We start from the raw sequence: 19,277 nt of genomic DNA, 5'->3' as shown, positions 1-19,277 counted from the left end.
GCGTTTGGGGTAAGGGGAGGGAATAGACGGGGGGTTACTGCGCGCGTTCCGTCCCACCTTCCTTATACCCCGCGAAAGCCGACCCACAAGTCTTTCCAACACGCCCTCCGGTGGCAAAAACTGCGCGTTCCATTTAGACTCGCCTCGCAAACACCTAACTGCTTCTCGCGTTGTGGCCGTCAAGTTCTTCTCCGGCTGTGTTTCGTGCCATGTGCCCAGTGCGTAGCTGCGATTCATTGCAGTTGCATCATGATCTGACAGTGCCAGTAGCATCTTCTTGTGCGTGCATTTGCCTTTTGTACGGCTAGTCATCGCATTTTTCCACCGGCGAAACGCAATTTTGAGGCCCAGCGCATGCCATCGTGAGTTTTTTTAAGGTTCCTTCGCCGGGCTCCTTACGCAACGATGAGGACATCGTTGACTTTGTGCGTAGTGTTCTTGCTTCTGTTTTGGCGCCTGTGGAACTACTTGGCACCGCTGCAGGAACTGGGCAAGATAGTCGGTTCAGCGTGGATCGTACTGACGCTGTCTTACAGTCTGTCACGGTTTGTATGGACGCGTCTTTTTGTCACCCAGATTGCCGGTGACGGGAAAGCTGTGCTGATCACTGGTGAGTGCTTCCTTTTACAAGTGTGGGTGGGCTATGACAAGGAGGAAACAAGCTCATAAGAAAGAAGTATGCAATTTGGAGGAGTTGATTGACTGATTGATTTGCAGGCGTGTTGAAATGTTCCCTCGTTTGAACATAGTGAAAGGCTTGTGTTTGCCACATTCATGTACCAAGTTCTGCGCACAACGTTACCAGCAAGTAGTGCTCGTTCCTTTTTTCTTTGGACTCATTGTAGTGCATCAATGCCGTGAAGTGTGGAGATACAGGACAAGTTATCAATGAAATATTTGTTAGTATTGCAAATATGTGTAAGTTGGTTCGTAGCTATGCCAAATCGGCGACACCAAAAGCATTTCATTTTCCCGTGTATCTCAATCCTGACTATGGCCACAGTCACTTCTACAGCAAACAAACGAAGTTATAGTGTTTTATTAGAGTGAATAATTGAGCCCTACACCGTTGTAAAAGTCTCCAGAATAATTCTGGTCACGCGGAGTTCTTTTCCAGGCACCACAAGCCCCAACACGTGAGCGTTCTCGCATTACGCTGTTATCGAAATGTGGTCGCAGCAGCCTTGAAGTTTCAGTCGTGACCACTTCGGAAAATAACACAACGTCCAAGCTGCTGATCTATATCGCAGCGGATAGCAACACACATTTTGCCAGAATGAAGCATAAGTCACTCCTACACGTTTTTCTTTTATTCTTAACGTGTTCGCATAGGCTCATAATTAAATTCGTAATATTTTCCTAGATAACATATCGGGTTCGGCGCACACAGCGTTGTCCCCTTGTCTATAAACTGCGTGCGTGCCCACTTCAATAAAGGCTTCCGGGTGGCACGGCGCAGCGCCAAGAATCGGTACCAAGGCAAGACTCGGTGATGAAGCTGCGTCTACCGACGACTGTATTAGCTGCTTTAAACATGCCAGAACGCTAACAGGTTTTCCTTCCAAATAGCCGGCCTTGAGCTAGCAGGAGATGTGTAAATCCTCGTAGAATCCCGTCTTCTGTTACGTCAGCTGTACAACTCCGAGGACGCCTAAGCGGTCTACATTTCACTTTACGCGTCAATGCTTTTTGCAGACGACTAGGAAGACCCAGTGCAAGCTGTGAGCTGGTACGCCTCCGTCGAGCATAGACTGCAGTTTTCTTTGGAGAGGCCAGCTTCGTTGCGCAGCTGCTGACTTCAAGAGTCCCAAAGACTGCGATTCATGGGCAGAAAAGATACAATATGAAATGATAATTGAATAACTAACTAATTACCGAACTATTGAATCAACCATCAATTGATTGTGAAGCTATCCAGATCTCAGAGATTGCTGCTATATAAGATGAAAGCTGCTGTAGGCATTGCGCTAAGTAGGAATATTGAGGTGATGACCTTGGCGCAACAAAAGTGGTACCTTAGGTTTTTTGTCTCGTAATTATACAAGAAGTGGCACTGAAATAGGTCGACCAGCTGCCTAACCAGGAAACGTGCGTTGCATGAGCATAATCATGTGGGGTTGCCTAACGAGGGAGCATGTGAACACTGACGGCCCCCTACAAAGCTTTCTCTCCTTGGCACAGAAGGACATTATTAAGAAAAATCACCACAGAAGTATAAGCAAGTTAACCTTCTACTATACCAAACAGCAACTCTTATCGGCGTTTGGTAGGCCAGAAAGGAGGCAGAAACTACAGATGGGTGGCGATGTTGCCTCTAAGTTCGCGTAACAGCTGACTGTGACGTCACAAATTTGTGTGGCGTAGTTCTCGGGCGTAGTTAACTTTATTTCGGGGAAAAATATGACCTACAATTCACCCTGTAAGCGCCACAGGCTGAAGTAGACAATTCTGAGAACTTATATTTAATCAGAGTGGCCTCAACACTGAAAAATGGTTTCAAAATCTAGACGTTACAATTGCGTACCGACGCTGGGGTGTCGGCAGTAATATAATAAAACTTAACAAAATTCACAAGCACATGCTTAACAAAATTTCATGTAATTTCTTCCACATAGTTCGGCCATCCTGCAGGGCACTCTATTAATCTTGCCCTTCTCTCTTTCACAGGCAGAATTAAGCACTTTTCTGACGCAAGGAAATATGATGCAGAACTCATTGACCTCCCGAAAGCCTCACTGTGAACCCTTTGACAGGATTATTACAGGAGTGGCATTTTCAAAATAACATACACATGAATAATGATGATTGGCAGAAGCAAGTAACGTGTTATTTGCCAAGTCGAGTGCGTCCGCTGTAGTATCGGCCCATTGCTCTTTGTTGATACTTATTTAACTAAGAGACAACAGGCTGTTAGTTTTTCTGACCTTTCGAACTTTAATTTCATCTTCCACGCGGTTCATTACTTGACCGTTTATTTTTCACTTTTTGTCTTCCGCGCTGTGAAACCTACCGCTATGCGGATGGCACTACGGTTACCACTGCTGACGCCTCAAGTGAAAACCTGACTTGTAAGCTAAATGCTGATCTTTAAAGCATTTCTCCCTGGTGCCGTCGTAACTAGATGGAAATTAACCCCAGTAAAACAGTATTCATGCTCTTTAACTCCTCTCGAAAGAAGGTCGAAAGTACCTCAACCAGAACACTCTATAATTACCCCTTCAAGGCTACTAACTATTGTCTATTTCAGGGGGTTGCCCTTAATTCTAACCTGAAGAACACATCCCTTATCTCAAAACTAAAGCAAAAAAACGGCATATGATATCCGAATACTTTTGTAAGCACGTCTATACTTCAGCCTAAAGCCTTCTTTTCTCCGTATAATGCGCTCATTCATAGTGACTTTACCTACCGCATTGCGTCATGGCACAACACATGTCACTGTCACCTAGCTCCTCTACAATACGCTGAGAACCAGGTCAGCCGCCTTATCAATTTCTGATTACCCCGATGGAGCGCATCAACACTTTTGCAAGAGAATAATTTTATCGCAATTCATAAGTTACTTAAATTATCCATGTCAATCACTGTTTGCAACTCCCTTCCCTGAAGCACTCTCACTTCACTGAAGCTGTATGAGATCAGCTGTCGATGGACAGCTGATATCATACAGCACAAGTCGCAGATTTATGGGGGTTGTCATTGACAGAAATCTCTCTCTGGACCGCTCATGTGAATTATGTGAGAAAACGCCTCACAGGAATGTACCATATGTTTGAGTTCCTAGCAGGAAAGACCTGGGGAGTGCCAATACAATCTATGCGGCAACTGTACATGATCCTCCTTACTGGATTCCTGCGGTACAGCCTACTGGTCATCTCCAACACCTGCAGAGCTAACCTGAATATAATCCAAAGCATCCAAGGTCAAGCCCTCAAGATATGCCTTGGTCTACCGCGGAGTGCGTCAACGACTGAAATTATTGTAGCCACTCAAGATTACAACATTAGAACGCACATTACCATCGAAACAATGTGTGTAAGACACTTCGCTCGGACGCCCTACCCACCACCTCGCAATTCTCCCAGTAGAAAGACCCCACACGACATTCAGTGCAACTGTCTTCGCGCAACGTGCCTCTCTCAGATCAGGTTACGCACCTGCGGCAAGACCTTCGATTACTCCATGGTGTGTGAGCCGTACTCAAGTAAATCTTACAATCCCAGGACTTCATAAAAAGTCGCACTTGCCGTCATCAGCACTCAAGCAACTTACTTCTCTTGTACGGAATATTCAGCGACTGCACACACGTCTATACTGATGCATCAGCTACATCAACCAGTTCCGGTGGCGCTGTAGTTATGTCAACGATGGGTATAACCCAGCGGTTCAAGACTTCCCATATTACTACGTCTACAGCTGCAGAGCTCGCGGCTCTCCGCGACGCGCTTCATGTAATAAACGCTGAAAGTCCTCGAAAATGGACAGTGTTCTACGATTCAAGGCCGACCTTGCAATGTGTGCCGTTGTTTCTCCAACATGGAGCCCACGATCAGCTCACGTGCGACATCGTGGAACTTTTCCATCACTTAACAGAAGAAGGCCATTATACCTCCTTTCAATGGATACCAGGTCATTGCGGTGTCATTGGAAATGATGACGCAGATAACGTAGCTCCGACGTCGAACAGAGAAGACCGCTGCGTCCCCATTCCTCTATCAAGGACCGACGTTGCGAGACAACTCCGTATTTTAGCATGCACATTCTACTTAGCAGAGCAGAATACCGCACATACAATGCACATAAGACTGCATAGAATAAACCCTTCATTGCTATTCAGACCTCCGGCAGGACTGCACCGACGCGAAGCGTCTCTTCTTTGTCGGTTTTGGCTGGGAGTTGCCTTCACGAAAGCTTACCCAGCGCTTATTGGAATGGCTGATAGTCCTGCATGTGATGTTTGCGGATGCGAGGAGAACATTGACCACTTATGGTGCCACTGTCCTCGATTTCAAGCACATAGACAATATTTGTCCAACGCATTCAGGAAACTAGATGATCGTCCTCTGAGTGAACAGACTGTACTAGAGCGCCGTATCCACCGATCATTGGCTCAGAAGGCATTGAAGGCACTTTTTGTGCTTTCTCAGAACGTCTGCTTTGCACGAGTGGCTTTGACTCAACGACTGTCTGTGCACGTCTCTATGCTCTCTCTCACTCTCTTCTCTATCTTCCCCTTCTCCCTTCTCCCAGCGTAGGGTAGCTAACCAGACTCTTGACTAGTTAACGCCCTTGCCTTCGTTATACCTCTCTCTCTCTCAACAATTAACAAGGAGCAAATTCTTAATGACAACACGACTTGATTTGCGCCAGCTAATACGTTCTTAGTACCTCAAACTAGAACTAATTATCCAAAATTCAATTCGCTCGTCACCCTCTCTTTCTGGAACGCTTTTCCAACTAAAGTAAAGCCGTCTCCGAGCATGGGCAGTTTCAAAAGAGATCTATTTTCCTGTTTTCTCTACTTGCAATTGTTTTACTGTAACTTCATTTACCGGGCTTTCAACGCTGTATTATGTCTTCCATAATTAGTGCTTTATAACGTTACATTCGGTTATGTTATATTACGTCTAAGTTCCCTTTCTTGTTATGCCAGTATTTGTTGTACTAGTAACAACTTTACCTCCTTGTTGCACGTGCATTAACCTGATTTCTTTAAACTTACCTCTTTGTTGCATTTGAATCAACGTGATCTGTTCTTTTTTTTTTACTTTGTACAGGAGGTTCCTCTACAGTCGAAAGCTATGGGTCCTTGTTCTGTATATTTTCTTGCTATGTGTATTTCAATGACGGAATGAATAACTGCTTCTTTTATCACGCGCAATATTAACGGAAATAGACCTTTTAAATAATGCATTGTAAGTCTCTACTGTCTAGTTTTAGAAGTGGTTGCTGCTCAATAGAAAACATTGTACAGTGCGTTTCAGCGAACGATTTCAAAATTTTTTAAAGGTTGCCTGTGCCAGATAGCTAACGTCTAGTTTATGAACCGGTCTACTCAAAGCGGCGGACACTACTTGCATAAAAAATTGAAATGCAAAAGCGTCTAATTAACAAGAATTCTCTAATTAGCTTTTAGCTAATTATTGGATGACCCATATTGCCATTTACAAATTCTAGCAGTTTAGCTTGTAAGGCGGATCCACTTGGAACGAATTCTCAGGACGACACCAGTTTCGAGATATAAATTCCTGAACTTTAAGGAGAAATGCATTGACGTTCCAGTTACTTCTGTGCTTGAGTGCATGAAACGACAATTCGTTAACAAATTAAATGGAACGCCAACGCATTTCTCCGGAAAGTTAGGGAATTTATATCTCGAAACTGGTATCGTCTTGAATATTTGTCCAAAGTGGACCCGCCTTGCGAACTCCCCGGCTAGAATTTGTAAATTACAATATGGGCCATGATGTAATTAGTTAAAACCTTAATTAGTGAGTTTTTATTAATTAGTCGATTTTGGATCTGAATTTTTTTTTCAAGTATTGTCCGCCGCTTCGAGTAGACCACCTCATGAACTAGAATTGTGACATCTGCGACAGGCAACCTTTAAAGATTTTTGAAAGCGTTCGGTGAAACACCCTGTATATTGAGTGTGAATGCTGTTAGGTGGCGTTATTTAACCTCTGGATTCATAAGGTGTTCCAGATAGGCTTAGATTAAGTTGCCTAGGATTCGCTCAGGTACTGTTTCGATTGCCCTTCTCCTGAAGTGTACTTGTATCCTGACACTTTCAATAAACTTCACTTCTTCAGCATCCCTTCAAAACGCGCACTCAAGGACGTAACGCTATTCCACGCAGGTTGTGACACCGGATTCGGCCACCGCTTGGCGAAGCGGCTGTCACGCAACGGTTTTCTGGTGTTTGCCGGCTGCTTGAGTTGCTCCAGTGTCGGTGCCGAAGAACTCAAGAACCTCCCAAATATTCAGGTCTTGCCGCTTGACGTTACGAAACAAGAGCAAGTGGATGAGGCCCTGGACTCTGTTAAAAAGCACCTCGGCAACAGAGGCAAGTCACCCTTTGCTGATTTTTTTTTCAATCATTTACACGATAAAAATTGTGCACAAACCATCGACAATGATTGTCACTCTAAGCGAATAGCCCGAACGAACGAACGAACGAACGAACGAACGAACGAACGAACGAACGAACGAACGAACGAACGAACGAACGAACGAACGAGTGAACGACCGAGCTGTAGTCTAACGCTTCCTCTCTCTCTCCCGCAACTGGATAGCCGTACACTCTAAAAACAGTTGCACCCTTTGGGGTGTATATTTGTCCCACAACGATAATCGTCATATGTCTTGCCCGCGTTTCCTTTCTTTAACGATACGAGCCCGGTACTTCCCAGTCACGAACGGCACGCGCGTTATCAGTGTGACGCAGCATTCTCGACAGGAAAGTAGTGAGCGCCGAGTTTTCAAGAAAGGAAACGCAAGCAAGGCAGATGACCATTATCGTTGTGGGACAAATATACACCCCAAAGGGTGCAAACTGTTTTTTAGAGTGTACAACTCGCGCGGGACAGTCACCGCCACCTTGAAAGGCCGAACATGCAGCCCGTCTCTCGTCGCATTGCGGCGTTTAGCCCTGCCGATTCATGTCAGCTTCGCGTACACCGATTCCCACATTGCTTGGGATCTGCATGAGCTTTTTTATTAGACTTCTAGCGCATGTCACTCACCACTTTTAGGCAAACGCATGCGTTATATTCTTTTATCCCACCACATTGACGCGTGCGGCCCGATCTAGCGCTTTAGCTTCGGATACCAGCCTAAACATGACAAACTGTGCAGGGTGATGCTCTGGAAGCGAGGCGATCAGCTTCTCACCGAGCACATTTGGAAGTGCTGCCATCGCACGGTCGCGTAGTCACTTTGTATTTTTTTTCGCTTTCACTAGTTTTCTTTTGCACGTTGAGTGACAAGCCACGTAAAAGGCGGCACGCCGCAAACAAATTAAATTGACTTTTACAAGGCGCTCTGACACCTAGTGTTGAAATATCTGTCACTACTTTAACAAATAAAAAACTAGTAATTGCTCATTACAAGGTAAATAATTAGGAAGAACACACAAAATACAAGACGCTTCTTCGGGTTCCTGTTAAAGACATACCAGTGGTTTCATCCGCCCGGAGGCTGTGCTTTTTAAAAATTTGGTGCATTACTGCTGGAACACACAGCGTAATATGTATATATATATATATATATATATATATATATATATATATATATATATATATATATATATATATATATACCGCAGATATGTAAGCATGTATATAGCATGCCATCCTATCAATTATTTTAAACAAAAGAAACTTACTAAAAAAAACTTCTCAGAGCTCCAGAGCAAATGAAGCAGTGCTTCCACTTAGCATGCAAGACACAGAAACACAGAAAAAATTAAAAACTCTCGTTAATAAAGCTTTCTTGAAAGATCATTAAGTGGCGTATGTAGATCCGCTAATAGCACCGTACTGTATTCCATGAACTCTTGCCGGAGCTATTAAGCCGCGCGTTTGCATTGCCTTTTTTGAGTACGTTCGCCATCTTTTCTTTAAACTGAACGGTCTCCCATATAACGTGAAGAGTGAAACTTCACTAGGGTAACTGGCATCTCATAATGAGGACATTTCTCTTTACGTGGTAAGTTAATGACATGTCTTACGGGGTTTCTATTTTATGGTGATCCGCTTCATTTTGCAACCTTTTCGTTCGTTGACGATCAGGACACCATCTTGCTGCCGTCATCAGTGGATTCAGCCGTTTGTTGCGACGAGAGATAAGACAATCGGAAAGAAAACTGAAATGCATCGTCACAGAATGCCACACCTGTTCTAACTTGTTACCGTCGTTTGGCCTAGGCAGAGCAGCTGCGCTCTATCCGAGTTATAACAATGACACAACGTCTTCAATGCAGACGAGTCCCATAGGAACTAAACTTCTCGTGCCGAGAGATTTATATTGCACCTTAAAGAACAATTTTCCCTTTAACAAGGCGCTGTGAAGTCGTTGTTGCATACATCATGATGTATATGGGCTCGAGGCCACATCGCGAAGGGGAAGTCGAATGGTAACCATCTTTTGCGCACGCGTCTTATCCTGAACTATTTCAACGGCAGCTTTCCTTCGAAAGACCCACGCGTAAATTAAGCCTCCGCTAGAAAACGTTCCAATACAAAGTTGCAACGCACCCAAGTGCCTTCGGAAGTTTAGCTCTGCGCTTTTTGTTTCCATCCAATAATTAAGAAAGGCATTGGGTCTATGGCCATTGCAAAAATTACAACAGTCAGGCACGCGCAATAGTTCAGTTTCTGGAGAGATGAGAAATGTAGAAATTATACTAAATGTGATCACGCTACCTTTCTTCTCGTTGTGCAAGAATTGTTCTTCTGTATTTGCATATATTCTTGCTTACGAATTTTCTAGCGTCTTGCTGTTTTAGTTGTTTGTTTGTTCTTGTTGAAATGGTTGTTCTTCTTTTAACTGGGCGGTCTAGTTTTAGTGTTCCTGAATGTTCTGCTCGGAGTGAGGTACTCTTGTGGGACCTCATTTGTAATAGCCCGAAAACACGTGCGTATTTTATGGACTCCCGTCAATCTTTGTTCTGCACGAAAACTTTACAGGTAACACCGATGTGTTACTTCTAATCGCGCTGTAATTTTCATTCAGCACTATCATCACGTCAGAAAAAGCCGGTGCAATGTAGGCACCAGCATCTCTTTAAACACGGCAAATAAAAAAAAACTTTCATTGTGGTAAGTCGACTAGAAAATAGAGCTCTTGCATTGATAGTTAGACATTGAAAGTTACAATGTTTCTCTAACGTAAATAAGCTATACAATTATAAAGCTCACTTTTGGGGCCCAAAAATTTTGTTTAAAGCACATACCGATTGTTAAGGAAGAACCACCTCTGTAATTGCTGCTATGTTTTACTTCGCAATCACGTAAAACAAAGTAGCTGAAATAAGTAAAACAAGAAAACACAATGGCAGAGAGAATTTTATGCACCAGTTATAAATTTTCTACCAGTTATCATTTACATAATTCCAGAGGCTGTGTTTAGTACACTCTAAATAATAGAAGCCACCTCAAGCTCGCCTGTAGAATGAAGATATACATAAGTATTTATACGGGGAATGTACGTTGCATGAAAATATTTTTCCATTGAGTTAATGTTGGACGAAAAACAGGCACTACAACCATTAACGATATTTTCGGATGTCCTGCAAGCAGCGTTATTGTAAATTATTTTTTTTCTGGCGAATGTTGCTTTACGTCTCGCCCGAGAAACTGGTTTAGAAGGCTGCAGTTTTTTTTTCCTTCTTATTTGGAATCCTTCCCGCTCTGGTGAATGCAGTTGCTAACATAAATTTGCCGCATAAAGTGTTCCATTAAGAGTTGCGAATACCTAGAGTATTTTCGAAGACAATGTAGTGGACATTCTTTTTACTGCAATAGCAATTATATGGACACTCCAGGCGCATTACAGCCGTCATCTTTGCTGTTGGCGCCGGCGTTGCCGTGATCTTTCGTATAAAGTCCAAGTGTGATAACATTGTATGTTTGAGGGAATGTATGCGTATGTTGTGTATGCTGTATGTTTGAGGGAAAGTGCGCTATGATGAGCGGACGATGTGGCTCCATTGCACTCACGCAAGGGAGGAAAGCAGGGTAGTAGCACGTTGTCTTCCATCGCGTGCAGGGCACCGAGGAAAAGGGGGTTCTACTCCTGCGGCGGCAGCGTATGGCGCGGCCGTCTGCGACCGCACGGGCCCTGTCTTGAGAACGATGTGGAATGTGGACAGAGGACGCCGACTACTGTTAGCTTCGTGTGCACTGTGTTCTCACCGCTTCGTTCGCATTGAAGCGAAAGGCAGCACGAAGGTCAATTCGCTCGCTTCTACTGCCGCGCTTCCTCCCTCCAGCGCTTAGACAGCGACTGTGCGTGGCCATCGAGTGAGATGTGTTCATGTTTGCTAGTACACGAGTGACACCGTGCTTTTTTAATTTAGGTAGTAAGGGAATGTTTACAAGTTTACACGAGCAATAAAACTGCTATCCTTGCTTCGTATACACCAGAACACCGTGAATTCTAAGCGCGCCGCCATATTGATGAGCGCCGGTCGCGCCATCTATCCCAAGCATCGCGAAGTAGCAGGCCTGGGCTGCCACGCTGGGAGATGCGACCCGGCGCGAAAGCGAAACTTGGGCTTTTTAGCTGGGCGGAAGGCGTTTCGCGTTTTTTGTAACCTGTCATTTTCGCTGTCTTGATTCAATCAAACTTCAAGACCTCATGCAAGTCCGCAATGGCCACACTGAGTGCTGTGCAGACTGCAGAAGCGAATATATCGGGTAAGTACGCTATTACGTTTGTACAAACCGCGCGCTATGTGCTAGAACACGTGTGAGCTTTTTGGTACGTAACCTGTGAAGGATTTTACAGCACTGTGTTGGTGCCATATTTTATTAAAGCACGCAGAACATTGTCCTCTGCACTTTCAGTTTGGTCTTGTTTGTCGTGGTCACTATTGGGTTGGCCGCGTTTGGCAACCATCTGGCGAGGTCGTTTGACTGCCTGATTAGCAGACGCCTGCCCTTCACCACCTGCACATTGAAAACAAAATAGATGTTATTGTAAGAAGGGCTGTAGTTCTTTCCCATGCCATCACTGTTGCGAAGATATAAAGTCCTCTCAAAATGAAATAGAAAATACACCAGGCCAATTGTATCGTGCAACCACTTAAGAGTACAACATTCAGAACACAAGCCTACAGCACTCGAACAAGCAGCATATGATGGTAAACCTGCACTCATTGGAAAATGAGGAACTACAGTAGTTATAATGTTCAACTACATGTGCAGTCAAAGCCCGTTTAACAGGGCGAGCATGACAGATGCAGGTGTTGTACAGTTGCACAAACCATGACAGGGCACATAAAATTATCATTCCTACTGAAAGCTGCATCATCAGGGACCCTTTTGGTACAAGACAACAACCGCACCTGCATTCCAAAAAATTAGCTCCACCAACTGCAGCTACCTGGTATCAGACCTGTTTCGCTTGTGCGAGGCCATATCGGATTGTTGGCGCTCCCTTAGAAAAAACAGTAAAAGAACTGGTGAGAACGAGCAAAATTTTGTTACAAAAAACAATAATTAAGCACCTTATTTTCTCCGCCATATGAACGGAAAATTTTTGCACTTTGCCCCGCATAACAGCCCGCACCCAGTTTAGAGCTCAGGAGGTTCAAATGAATTCGTTACGAATGACACCTGCAACACCAGCTCGTAAAGACAGGCGCGCTGCAAGAACACCTTCGGCGGCGAGCAGTCGTCGTTTACGTTTTTGTGGACGCATGCTACGTGACGAGCAGACTTCAGTTTACATTCATTAGCAATAACGCCCACCAGCAGGGCAACATACTATTGCCTACAACTTGTCGTTTACGCTTAATGGTCATGCAGTGCACCAGCTGCAAGTATCGCTAACCGCGAACTCAACTGTTCCGCTTAACCGTCGGGAGCTCTGCCTGAATGAAATCACGAAAAGGCTTCCCTTCTTGTTATAGCCAAGGCGAAGCACCGGCGCGGGATTCTGCTCTGTAGGCTTGTTGGCCAGAAAGTGCTCGGAGCAAACCTGCGTGTTACACATATTACGTTCGTAGGGCGCAAAGTTGAACGCGGCACCAAAATATACACAGATCGAATACTCACTCGTGCATTTTCACTGGGTTGGTAGTTCTTCCTATTCACTGCAGCTATCCACCAGTGGCACAGCTTGTCATTCTTCGTTGCGGATGGAAATCGGTGCAGGCTGAAAGCACCGCACCGGCACGATTCCCTACGTGTATAGTGCTCTTCGCAAACAGCGCTGAGCAACCTGCTCCTTTTCCGCTGGTTATTTTGGCATCCAAACACGACGCAATGATGCCCAGATGACTTCTTGTACTTTGGATCCACGTGAACGGGCACATTTCCGCACTTTGGAGTCCTAGAGCTGGCGCTTGCCATGTCTACTGGTCGCCGGCGAACACACTTTGGCAGCCCAGTACAATATGACGCTGGTCGACCGGGTAATCCGGGTGCGAGAGTATGCGTTCGGTTAGTCTGGGTGCGAGGCTAGCGTGTTCTGGTCTATAGGTGCACACTAATTTGCTGTCGCAATAGATGCTTTTTTTTCTCTTGCGACTGCGACTTTTTTTCTTAGACGCAAGAAAGAGCAAGGTCACTTTTGGTTCATCGATATGCTCTGTGCGCAGAACTGTGGTCGGTGGTCGCTAACGCTGGCATCGGAAGCTGCGGCCTCCTAGAGTGGATGACAATGGAGACCGTGACCAACATTTTTGACGTGAACGTCTTCGGGGCACTTCGGGTCACCAAGAAGTTCCTGCCTCTCCTCCACAAAAGCAGTGGCAGAGTCATCGCCATTGCGAGTCCGTTCGGTAAGCGTCATACGAGCGATAAAGTGTAACGGGTATGCCTCACTGCTATGTATGAGTGAAACATGGGCGTGGTTTTCCAAACAAAACGAGCAACAGTTCTGCTCGACGACCATCAGTGCCTGTCAACGACACGGACTACCCTCTCCTCCCTATGCGCGGTGCGCAGACAACTTGTGTTGCCATATTGTGGGTGACTCCTATGGGGGGGAGTCACGTTAATGCTTGCAGGTTCGTCTGATTACATATTTAGTTGTGTCACAGGTACGTTAGAATGGGCGTTGTGTGTGCTCCGGCACCACCTTAACAAAGTGCGTTGCTAGACGAATACGTAATTACTCACGCGGGCGTTAAAGATTGGCACACAGACTAAATTGATGAGTCCGGTCTCCTTCGTAGTCTCTTTTATTTATTTCATGTCTTTAACGTCGACATTCTCATCACCGTCATCATTAGTGCATTCTAGTCCACTTAAGGAAGAACATCTCTCCAAGCAATCTCTCGATTCCTTTTCCCTTCTCTTGGCACCCAATCTGTCATCCTTCAAGACCACTGCTTATCAATCTTGCGCAATACTTGACTTGCCTGACCCCACTTATTTCTCGTTAACTCAATCATAATGTCTGCGACCCAGGTTTTCATCCCTGCATATGCTGAGGCGACAGCCCGAACTCCTGTCATATCCTGCCGTTATGCCACCCTCCGGCTCCTACGCTACGTCATCCCACCTCCTTATCTTAACCCAGACCCTGGGTTGCTGGCAAAGGCCACGTATTCTAGGAGCAAGAATACCTGACAGCATGCATCTTATCCACCATCAAGCAGAGTGACAGAAGTGGCCTGGACTGAGGCCACCTGTTCAGTTATCCCCTGAGCGATAATAAACATTTTATTTCTCACTCTAATAATGCAATCTGCAGGTTGCATAGTCGCAAACAATCAAAAACAACGGCCTAATTATGAAAGCAGCATTTCTCTAGAACTATTGATATTGTTGTCGAGGCGTCAAGCAGAACCCACCCACACCCAAGAATGCTGCGTCCCACTCAGCGACAAATGCAACGACCAGTTATAAATCATCATCATCAGCAGCAGCAGCAGCAGCCTGGCTACGCCCACTGCAGGGCAAAGTCCTCTCTCGTACTTCACCAACTACCCCGGTGATGTGCTAATTGTGACCATGTTTTCCCTGCAATAAAATAACGTAATTAAACGAGCAAACACATTTATTGGATGACCACACTGATGCATAGACTATAGGCGTCTTAGGCATTTATTGTTTGTAAGAATAGTTCTAGACAGCGAAGTGCAGTAAGCTCGTCGCCCCTCCTCTTCCTGAAATAATAACTTTGCCTAATGTTGAAAACAATCTCACCAGCGTAAACTAGTCGACCGTTTTTCTTCTCTGTTTCTTAAAGTGCAATGAAACCTGTCTATTGTTCTGTAATTAATCCCTCCAAGTGACGTGTTGTCACACGGCTCACAATATCAAAAGGATAAGAACCCCTTTGAAAGACTAAACTAGATAATTCTGATTTTTCATATGTTTGTGCAGGTCACTTCACCCAGCCCATGATCGTACCATATTGCATGTCGAAGCATGCCGTGGTCTCGATGATGGATGGTCTACGAAGAGAGTGTCATGGCAGTGGTGTGGACTTTGTTATTGTAGAGCCCTCAGCTTACCGGTAAGTAGGCAGCGACGATGGCACTCATCCTTCAGTCGAGTGAAATGCACGAATCAGTCATAACATCGCAGGTTCATGAACCTTATTCGCCAATGCTTAGATGTTTTGAGATCGCCGCAGGTTGGCTTTGAGTCATGGCAACAGTTATGGTGTCTAACACACTGCCTCATCAAAGGGGACGAAATGCAAATAACACCCGTGTGCCTATATTTAGATACTCGTTAAAATCGTCACCTCATAACCAGATCGGGGTTTTGGCTGTGAAACCCCATAATTTGTTTTAACACTGCCTCATCTCAGTATCGTTGATCAGACAAAGTACGCCAGAGCACCGCAAGTGAAAGAATATTTACAAACATTAGGTTAGAAGCCTGCAAGATTTGCAATGCTGAAAGATTGCCGTCTGAGTTCTCACGTATATGTCACAGAAAACACGTCCTCAGCAAAAGTGGCAAAACTCATTCAAAACCATCGTTCTTGTTTTTCTGATGCTTTATTGCAGCACCCAAAGTGAGCAATTTGTGACCACATTAGCCATTGCTATCATTTTATTCGCGCCTTGTAGGCCGTGTTCATTGATGGAGTAGGCTATAGTCTCTACATATGCCCTAGAGACAAAGGGCTACTGTGCATTGCACTAATTAAACCTCCATTTGAGACCGTGGCTTACGACGGAGTCATGCTTGAAGCAAATACGTCCCACAACAGTTTAGAATGGCAAACCACCAGCTAAATCCAGTTCCAACTCCGCGGATGTGCAACGAAATGAAAATTCGATGGGCGGTCAAAACTGGGGATTATCATGTCGCCACGAGAAAACAGCCGAATGAAAAAATATATTAAGTGTGTCTGAGATTGTCTGAGAGATTGTCTGAGAGATTGAGGTACCATCACAACCTAAAGAAAGAAAATTGATATATTGTTATGGCTATAATGCGATTCTAAGCTTATTAATCTTACGCCACATGGACGATAGGAGCTAACAGACATTCATAAAGAAAAAAAGCACAGATAAAACGTGCGCGCCTCTGCCAACCTCATCAGTCCTTTTCTGCAAGTATATACTTGCACGGGTCTATCCTTTTCCTGCAATGTTTTAGCATGTAATATTTTTCACGAGCCTCCATAGACTCGGAGAACTTACGCTTACGGTAAAAAAAAATTATTTCCCGGTGCGACTAAATGCAAGCTGGAAAGATACTGTGCCCAAAAAACAACTGTTACTTCAGCCTTTGTCGTTCGTTTGTTGACTCGCAGGACGCCAATTTTCAAGACGGGCAGCACTCCCATGGACCTCGTGATGCGGGAATTCAGGCAGCAGGAACCCGAAGCTATTGCTCACTACACTCATCAGGACGTCGAGGACTGGATGAAGGCTCTTGGCAAAAGCTTCAACGCCATCATGAGGGAAGATCCCGAAGAAGGCGTCAGTGTCATGGAACGAGCCGTGAGAGAAACCTACCCCAACGCCATCTACAGGTCGCCGTGGGGACTTGACACGCCCTGTGTATTCTTTATGACAGTGTTTCCCCGAGAGATCACAGATTTCGCCTCTCTACTCTTGCACAAGATTCACCTCAGAATGAAATAATAGTTTCGGTTATTGTTAGCTCGTAAGAAAATGTTACAAAGAGAGCGCTGCTAATCGAGAGAGCTGTCCGAGACGCCTACCTTATATCCATCTATGGGTCAGCTTGGGCAGTGTTATGGTGCACCGTAAGGTTTCTTTGTTGCCACATACCTGTTTTGAAAGGTGCCGTTCTGGATGAGATGAAAGCTCTAGTAAATAACTGTCTTGCTCGAAGGGATACTGAACAAGCTATCAGTATCATCAACACCGCAGTGAGAGAAACATGCCCCAAAGCCTCAAACAGCTCAATGCATGGTCGGGACACTCCATGTATAAAGTTCTAAACATTATTCCACAGAAATGCCACCAACTCCGTCAGCCTTTTTGACCCCACCATTAAATCCAGGATCATGTGCAAACGATATCTTGACGTGAGCTAGGTGAAATGTTGGAGGCCTTTAACTGTCCGCTCGTCCTTTTTGGCTTTAAAGTCCTTCATTGATTATCGACACTTGTGGTGTGACGACGTGCGTGAGACATTCTAACACTGAATATAAGAGCCAACATAGGCTAGCTTTGGCGGCACCAGCACCAGTTCATAGGAGATTCGTTGTGTGCCTAAACGGAACCTGGAAGACCACAGACTTTAGCGATTTCTTTGGTTATCTATTCATTTGCCGCAGCATTTCTCCACAGTCAATAAAACTATGTTAGTTTCGCTTGCCTTTTTTTTTTCTTGAATAAATGTGCTCAAATACTACGGGGAACATAGAACTTAGCGGTTATAGGGCGCTGCGTCCGGGTCGGAAGTATGTGGCTGTATAAGTATATCATAACTTCAAGAAAGAACTTGAAAAAATATATATTTACTGCATTCTCTAAAAGGGAATTATGATTGTGTGACAGCACAGAAAGATTAGTGTGAATTAGATAAACAAGTGCCGACGTTCACTTCTTTGTGATGCACGCAACTTCCTTCCTGTATGAATTAGTAATAGATGTTGCTGAATTAGAACTGCGTGCACGGACAAGCTATAGCACACTCAGATTCCTCCCGTGGGAGTAAGTTAGGTTTATTTCATTAAAGCTTCTTGCTTCTCACGTTCGATGCGTCATTTTGAATATTCGATCTAAAGATTAACCACAACTTATACAACAAATGATAATGATGGTGATGATGCTTAATTGGCGTCCGACTCGAAATGGTGCGGCGTCGAAGAGTCACAAAGCCTGTTGAGCTAACTATAATCTGTAGATATTTATGAGTCCTAGCATTTCGTCTGTGTCCTTAATCTTTTCTCTCTTCCTTAAACCTCCAATTATTTCATTGTATAGTTGTCTATGCCTGTAACGGATCCGGTTCTATCAATTTCTTCCCTGTTTTTCTTCCGCCAATACTCTAAACGTCTCTTGCTTCTCAACTACTGAACGGTTAATTCATCTATCCGCTTTAAATCCCACTGTTTCCGGAAGGTGGGACCCAAGCTAAATGTCACAGTGCCACCTACCAAATTTAAACTATTCCATTTTTCTGTAAGCTTGCAGTGCTGGTATATAGGACACTTGGCAGGCTTTAAATGCTGTGGTTGTGAACCACTGTGTAAACCTGGCATAGTAGCTGCGACGTTGCTGATGGAATTGACATTGACAATGGTTTCGACGTTGTGTTCCGTCGACTACCTTGTTCTAGGCTCATCCTTTCTTGTTTGTGTATGCCACGTTTGAGGTTTATCATCATTCTCTTGTACGCCTGCTTAGGGCCGCCAAAGTTTTAACAAGCATGACAATCAATAATTACCCGCTCTTGCCAATAACAGTTTCTGTGCGGTACGCAAAGCCTTATCCTCGTTTTCTGCAGTACTGTTCTTTATGGCGTTGGAAACACATGCACAGACGCTACTGCCCTGAGAGCCTGCGTGGAGCCCAAACCTTTACACCACATGCTTGCAACTGTTGTTGCGCGATATCTCAGTCGTTAGCGCGCTCGACTTTCAAATGCACATTGATTCACTGCGATGGGCTCAAATCCCGGTGGAGCCTGTTGTGGCGAAGTTTCAACGCGAGAGCGTTAAGAGGAAGCTTTAATCCGGGTGCTCCAGTCTAAATACATCTAAAAGGAGAATTCGTTTTTCTAGGCAACCACTGCACCAAATTTGGCGAGGTTTGTGGCATTTAAAAAAAGAACTTAAAATCTTCTCACAGGTGGTCTTGAATTTTTTATATCGGTCGTCAATTGTTTATTAAACAGTGGCGGAAGTCAAAAATTTTAAGAAAATGAAACTACCAACCTCCTATATGAACACGACAATCAAACCCCGGCCTTCAGTCCCCAGCAGCTGCGAAGCAACTGACCTCGGCGGCGGTCAGACCTGCGTCACAGCAGAGGGTGCTAAGAATCCCTGGATCCGAACAGGCCGCCATTGGAATATGAACCTGGCAACGTTTAACGCTAGAACGTTATCTAGTGAGGCGAGTCTAGCAGTGCTATTGGAGGAATTAGAGGGCAGTAAAT

General features: G+C 44.7%; 2 protein-coding genes across 3 annotated transcripts in view; one reads left to right on the top strand and one right to left on the bottom strand.

Annotated features, from left to right (window-relative positions):
• The window catches only part of LOC126543603 (juvenile hormone acid O-methyltransferase-like), a 60,577-nt gene that overhangs the window by 34,556 nt on the left and 6,744 nt on the right, over positions 1–19,277 (bottom strand). Inside the window, exon 1 of one of the 2 annotated variants that reach the window (XM_055077785.1) lies at positions 8,732–8,919. The exons of the other annotated variant lie outside the window; for it this stretch is intronic. The gene's annotated coding sequence lies outside the window, so the exon portion shown is untranslated. Of the gene's footprint in view, positions 1–8,731; positions 8,920–19,277 lie in introns of those variants that run through there. 2 annotated transcript variants of the gene reach the window in all.
• LOC126544644 (retinol dehydrogenase 7-like) lies at positions 116–17,866 on the top strand. The gene is made up of 5 exons (XM_050192088.3): positions 116–610; positions 6,860–7,066; positions 13,328–13,510; positions 15,063–15,195; positions 16,453–17,866. The coding sequence occupies exons 1-5, from the start codon at positions 406–408 to the stop codon at positions 16,784–16,786; spliced, it is 1,062 nt and encodes a 353-aa protein (XP_050048045.1). The 5' UTR covers positions 116–405; the 3' UTR covers positions 16,787–17,866.

This window comes from Dermacentor andersoni, chromosome 10 (genome assembly GCF_023375885.2).
Source record: "Dermacentor andersoni chromosome 10, qqDerAnde1_hic_scaffold, whole genome shotgun sequence".
Lineage (NCBI taxonomy): Eukaryota > Metazoa > Arthropoda > Arachnida > Ixodida > Ixodidae > Dermacentor > Dermacentor andersoni.
Note: the sequence above shows the minus strand (reverse complement) of the source record. Positions and strands in the feature narration are given on the sequence as shown.

What these genes read in the sequence shown, in the direction of transcription:
- LOC126544644 (XM_050192088.3), top strand. Translation starts at nt 406, where the DNA reads ATGAGGACATCGTTGACTTTGTGCGTAGTGTTCTTGCTTCTGTTTTGG. An exon ending in AAAGCACCTCGGCAACAGAG is followed by an intron (nt 7,067 to 13,327) that starts GCAAGTCACCCT and finishes CTCTGTGCGCAG; the next exon opens with AACTGTGGTCGGTGGTCGCT. An exon ending in GTAGAGCCCTCAGCTTACCG is followed by an intron (nt 15,196 to 16,452) that starts GTAAGTAGGCAG and finishes GTTGACTCGCAG; the next exon opens with GACGCCAATTTTCAAGACGG.